The sequence below is a fragment of the Austrofundulus limnaeus genome, unplaced genomic scaffold (genome assembly GCF_001266775.1).
Source record: "Austrofundulus limnaeus strain Quisiro unplaced genomic scaffold, Austrofundulus_limnaeus-1.0 Scaffold11, whole genome shotgun sequence".
NCBI classification, from domain to species: Eukaryota; Metazoa; Chordata; class Actinopteri; order Cyprinodontiformes; family Rivulidae; genus Austrofundulus; species Austrofundulus limnaeus.
In genome coordinates, this window is record NW_013952413.1 from 2307968 (window position 1) to 2313660 (window position 5693).

Here is a 5693-nt window from a genome sequence, read left to right on the forward strand (position 1 = left end):
CTGCAGGATTTCTCAAACATGCATGAATGAGTCAAAGCAAGGCTTTGGGCATGTTTTTTTATGAGAGTATAACATTATAACATGATATAAAACACAAAAAAGTTGATTTTACATGATATTGCCCCTTTAAAATACTGCCTTTATAATAAACAATTTTACTTGCATTACAAGCCTTCTTGTACACATAACAGAAAGACAAACCACTCGTACTCTCTGTGCTCCAGCCTCACATTCACTTTGTTTCATATTCTCACACCTTCAGCTGCAATATTTCTGTTTTTGACCTTTAAACTTTGTCCAAACACAATCAAAACGGCAGCTTTTCAAAAGGCCCCACTCGTGTTTTTTGGTGATTTTTTTTTTTTTTGTATGAACCCCATCGACATACCCTTAGCTGTTTTGCTATTATATAATGTGTAGAACACACAGTTATGTTTCTGCGGCAGATGACAAACACAGCTGTGACAGCCAAGAAGTGGCCTTTATGCAGCCAGTAGCCAAGCATGCAGCAGTGTAAAAATAGGCAGGCTTCACATCACAACTCATTGTACAGCCAGCAGCYTTTAAAGCATGTTTCTGCACTTCTTTTATTGGTGTTTGAAAGTGAACAGAACGTTCTTTCCATTCGGTCTCATCTCTGTTTGGACGGTGTGTTATAAGTTATATTTCATACCCTTTTTGTGTTTTTGATCAGTCCTCTGAGCTTTACTGAAAACTGACACGTTGCTTTCATTAAACTGTTTTCTCTGCCCACTATTGTTGTTAACCGAATACTTTAATCCAAAGCAAAGAGATCTTTGTTTTTCGGCTCTTCACGTATGATTTTTGGACTTTGGCTTTCTGTCACCACATCAGGCTTCCAGTTGTATTAATTCTCCAAACAGTGTGCGTTAGAAGTCGGTTCCCAGCGCGGCCTGTGTGCATACATAAGGATTATATCAGTGCGAGAACAATGTAGCAGTGCCTGACCTGTGAGCTAGAACATTCCACTGTTTGACCCCTCAGAGGCCTCCTGTCCAGCAATAACCCTGCTCTGTTATCCCKGTTTGGCTCCTGAGGAATGTCCCCGTGGTCCCACAGACCAGCCCACCGCTCCTGCCAATTCCAGTTCTACCAAACAACAAGAGGAGAAAAAAAAGTCCAGACAGGGAAACATCCCACTAACTGTGGGATTATGTAAAAAAAAAAATTCTTAGTGTTTTTATCTGGGAGGAATGTGTTATTTGTGCTGTGGTTCGGTTTCACAGCACTTTTATTTTTACTATAGAGCTGGCACCTCTGAGGCAACAACCAAATGCCCACCTGCATTTGATTTTAAGCTTTTTACTGCTTTAAAAAAAATCATAAACTAAACAGAAGCAACTATTTAAAAAAGGAAAAGAAACAAACTACTGTACACCTAAGCTAATTCAATTTCCCATGTAATGTTTGTCCAACCTACAGATAAATGTCACCTTTTTCTTTAAAGAGCAAATAAATACCAAAGCTTTTGACCTAAATGTTAACTTCTCTAATTCAAAAGCCAACTTTTAAGWGCTTTTTGCTGCTTTTAAACAACACACTAAACCACAGGAGATGATCAGTCACTAAATGTTTCAGATATAGATTGTTTTGCTTATATGGTAGYGAAAATTCAACATCATGTCAAATTTAAGGTGAACTAATTGTACAGTTTTTGTCAACAGTGTCGAAATGATTGTTCCATACATTATTATCTATCTTCAAAATGTTTTCCACTGTTCAACAGTTTTTGTATTTTAGTACGAATTAGACCAGGTACATTGTTACTTACCAAATAAAGTTGGGTTCTGTTTTCATATAATTTTGTTATATTCTTGCAAAGCTTTTTTGCAACTAAACTAACTGAAATTGATTTGTAATTAAGGATTTTTGTTGTTATTGCAAGTATTTGAAACATGTTTAGAAGAGTCAGAATAAATTTCTCCRCTGGCTGGAGCGGTAGCTTCACCAAAACATAATCTAATTTCCACACTGATTTATCAAACACCGGCGTCATTATAATGTTAATTCTGTCCTCATCAAGCATGCATTGTTACACATCCATTCAACACTTTACAACATTGTCATTAATTGAAAATAACTCATGGGAATGTATCAAATCATTGGTTGTGAGTTTGATGAAAACATTTGTTCTTCAAACAAAAATAAGACGAAGATACGGTGAGACTATACTCACTATTTTAAGTAACGGTACAGGTTGTGTTTTCTTATTTGACTAGTAATTTTTTTATTTTACGTTTATTTTTTTGTTTACTGCTACATTCTCTCTGTTCTCTGTCCCTGCAGGATAATGTGTGAGACTGTGCGTTACGAGAGACACGAAGCCAATGAAGTTCTTTACTAGTAAGTACTCCAATGTCCGGACCTGCATCAGTGTTACTACAAAAATGGATGTTAGGCCAGGTGCTTGGTTCTTAACCAGCAAGTTATTGAAGCAGCTGAAAAACATTTCGGTTTAATGCGATAAAACCCTGTTCTGACTCGGACAGTAAGCTGGTGTTATTGATGACCTGAAGCGTGCTGTCCACACACAGCTGAGTGACCCAGGTGCAGACAAATGAAAATAAATGTTCTGGAAGCACCGAGGTGGTCAGGCGGTTCGCCGATGAAGGTCTGTGAAGATTGCTGCAGGGCTCCCCTCCATCACAGCTACAGAAACCAGGGGCCTTTCTACAGGATATTAATTTTGAATTTCAGCCTYAATCAGTGATTTGTTGTAGAATAAATTCCTAAAGAAAATCTCAGTTTGCAGCAGCTCCAAAAACACCTTTTTCTTTAGAGGAAAGAGAAGCAACCAGTCTTATATTTCCCCTCGTGTGGTATGTTTTATGACAGGTTCATTTGATCAGAGAGTTGTATTGACAGCTTCAAGAAATCCTTCGACTCTGTTTTAGATCCGTTTTCAAAGGCTGCCGTCGCTGTAGTGAGCAGAATAAACACCTATTGTTTGACTACCGTCACACGTTGACGTCTTTTTAACACCCACAAAAAGACTGTTAATTAACTCCGTGAGCTTCTCCAGACAGTGCATTGCCCTCTTTTTCCTGCTTTTTGATCCTGCATGTGAGTGTGTGTGTGTGTTTTGGGGGATGATGTGGAAAAATCAACACCTCATTAGAAGCCCACTTGGTGARGAGGAGCTGGTTAAACAAAAAGGGTTTGCAGAATAAACAGTGGCCAAATAATAGACTTCAGTTTGAACAAGATTCCCTCTGGTCTTCCACTCTGGTTACCTCACATGCACGACATATATACAACCAGTCTTTCCACACTAAGCAAACCTGTTCTTTTAGTTGTGAGAAAATAAATAAGACACGTTCTTGGATGTACATGATTCAATATGTTTTGAATTATTATTTTTTACTCAAAGTGATAGAGTTGCTATTTTCACGCACCTTGTGATGCAGTATTGCTGCAATACTGCCCCACCCTACTACAGAAATGTCACCTTCTTTTACATTTTAGATTATAAAATTATGTTTTTTACAAATTTCCAAACAGCATGCAAATAGTTTCGAAGGAATATAAAACTTTCCCAGAGGTCAGCCTTAAAGAAACTTCAGATTTAGCTGGCCTAGTTTAAAGAAATATGCATTTATTTTATTTGCCCCTGCAGATGCACAGCAGGTCATTTTACTTTTTGCCCATAACGCTGGTATAATAGTCATTTTCTTCCAGTTGTCTTGGCCCAGCTGGTTTTGCATGTATTTGTGCGTCTGCGTAAGTGTTTGCATTTATTAACCCATAAAAATTGGTCAGTGCTCTCACAGATAAAAGCAGGGTATTAAAGCAGCAGAGGATCAGATTGCTTTTCCTCGTCTTCAAGAACTTAATCAGACTGCTCCTGGAAAAAAACAAAACAAAACAAGCTTTTAACTGCCTTCTTCACATCCTCATCTGTTTATAACAATGGTGATAAWATGCTGTAGAAGGTTGTAAAAGTCAATGAGGGAGAATGATTGCAAAAATAACAGCGTGGCTTGTACATTGAGTCGTGTAGATCTACAAACACTTCTGTGCATTAACATCAGGAAAAAATAAGTTTAGAGACTAAAAGTAGCATGTTTGATTACGTATTAGAGCTCTTTAAAGTAACTACATGGAAAGACAGAAATGATATAGACATGTCTTAAAATATTTTTAAAAATTTTCCTGTTATTTTCCACTGGACCTTTAAATATCTTTACACAACCTTAAAATGGTCCCAAACATTATAGCTTCAAATGAAAAACACTGACATAAAAGTTTAGTTGTTTCTGTTAAACAGCCCTCATTGTACCCTTAAGTTTTTTTTTTTTTCATTGTTGTTGTTTTGTTTTGTGGAGTACTTATGAGCTGTCAAATTAATCTCAGTTTGGAGAAACTGAGAGAATTTCTCTAAGATGAGTCGATTGAAGCTAACAACTTCCTAGACTGACAATTTCCAGGATCTAAAACCGTCACACACTATCAGGTCAAAACATGTTGATTTCTGAAGAGAACAGCTCTGTTAGCTGGACTGCACAAGTCGGGGGTAAACAGATGACAGATCTGACAACAGTGTTGACTAATTGCCAACATAAACTGTCAGCAGGGGTAGAAAAATGCACTATAATGATCACAAGTTCTTGAATCACAAGTAGAYAACAGTTGTCATTTGATGTTGTTTCCTCTTTTCACCACTGCATTTTAAATAAGTAATTCCACCAGTAGGCTGGGTGGTGTTAACAACCTCACAATTCAATTTGATTTCAGTTCTTTGGCACAAAATCTGATTTGATTTGGATTCAATTTGCTTTAAATGCTTCAGTATCAACTTCATAATAAGAAGAAACTTGCAAATAATTCATTAGATGGATAATTTAATGGATAATTTTGAGATATTTATTTTCTTGCCTACATTAACAGAAATGGTATACATTAACATATTTCAGAAATAAAATACCTGAACTAGAACTGCGCAATATATCGAAAATGTATCGTCAGCCAGCGCAACAGGCATATTGCAAAAACTGCATAAACTGCAATAAATGGTTGGCTCAAAAGTTTGCATTTATAAGTTTTGTCACTCAGACGGAAGCTTGAAGTATTTCAAAAATCAAATAGAACCCTTCATGTATTTGGTCAATTAAAAAAAACATGCTGGAATGGAAATTATTATTATTATTATTGAACKCAGAGCAGAKTAACATCAACACTACATACTTATTTAGTCATATCACCATCGCATTATTAAGCACTGTTATCGCACATCGCAGGGTTTCCTAATGTCGTGCAGCCTTAATCTGAACATAAAGACTTGGCACAATACTTGTTCTAATGTTACGGCCCTAGCCAAGATGTAACACTAAATATGGAGTGCAAAGGTAAAAACACAACAAACTGGCCATGGGATCAAATTGAATCAGAGGATTTTTTTGAATTAACATTGAATTGAAAAAAAAATTGCAATGAATCTATATGTTTACCCACCCTAACTGCCAGCCATTGCAGATATATTTGACCAAGAGTTTGCTTTACTTTACCTACTGAAGTTGAGACTTTTCACTGTAAAATTTTTAAAAATGGGAGGAAGGAAACCTACTAAAAGCTAATTTCCCAGATGCTTAATTCTTTCTTAAACGAGTATTTCAAAAATAATTTCAGAAAGCCCATGTTCTTTGGTAAGTACGGTAGTTATTTTTCCCTAAATC

The 5693-nt window shown here is 36.5% G+C and overlaps 1 protein-coding gene across 6 annotated transcripts in view; it reads left to right on the top strand.

Annotated features, from left to right (window-relative positions):
* The window catches only part of rapgef2b (Rap guanine nucleotide exchange factor 2b), a 121726-nt gene that overhangs the window by 36196 nt on the left and 79837 nt on the right, over nt 1-5693 (top strand). For all 6 annotated transcript variants that reach the window (XM_014001991.1, XM_014001995.1, XM_014001992.1 and 3 more), the window contains 1 exon segment: nt 2308-2364. In XM_014001991.1, coding sequence (XP_013857445.1) covers nt 2308-2364 — 57 coding nt within the window.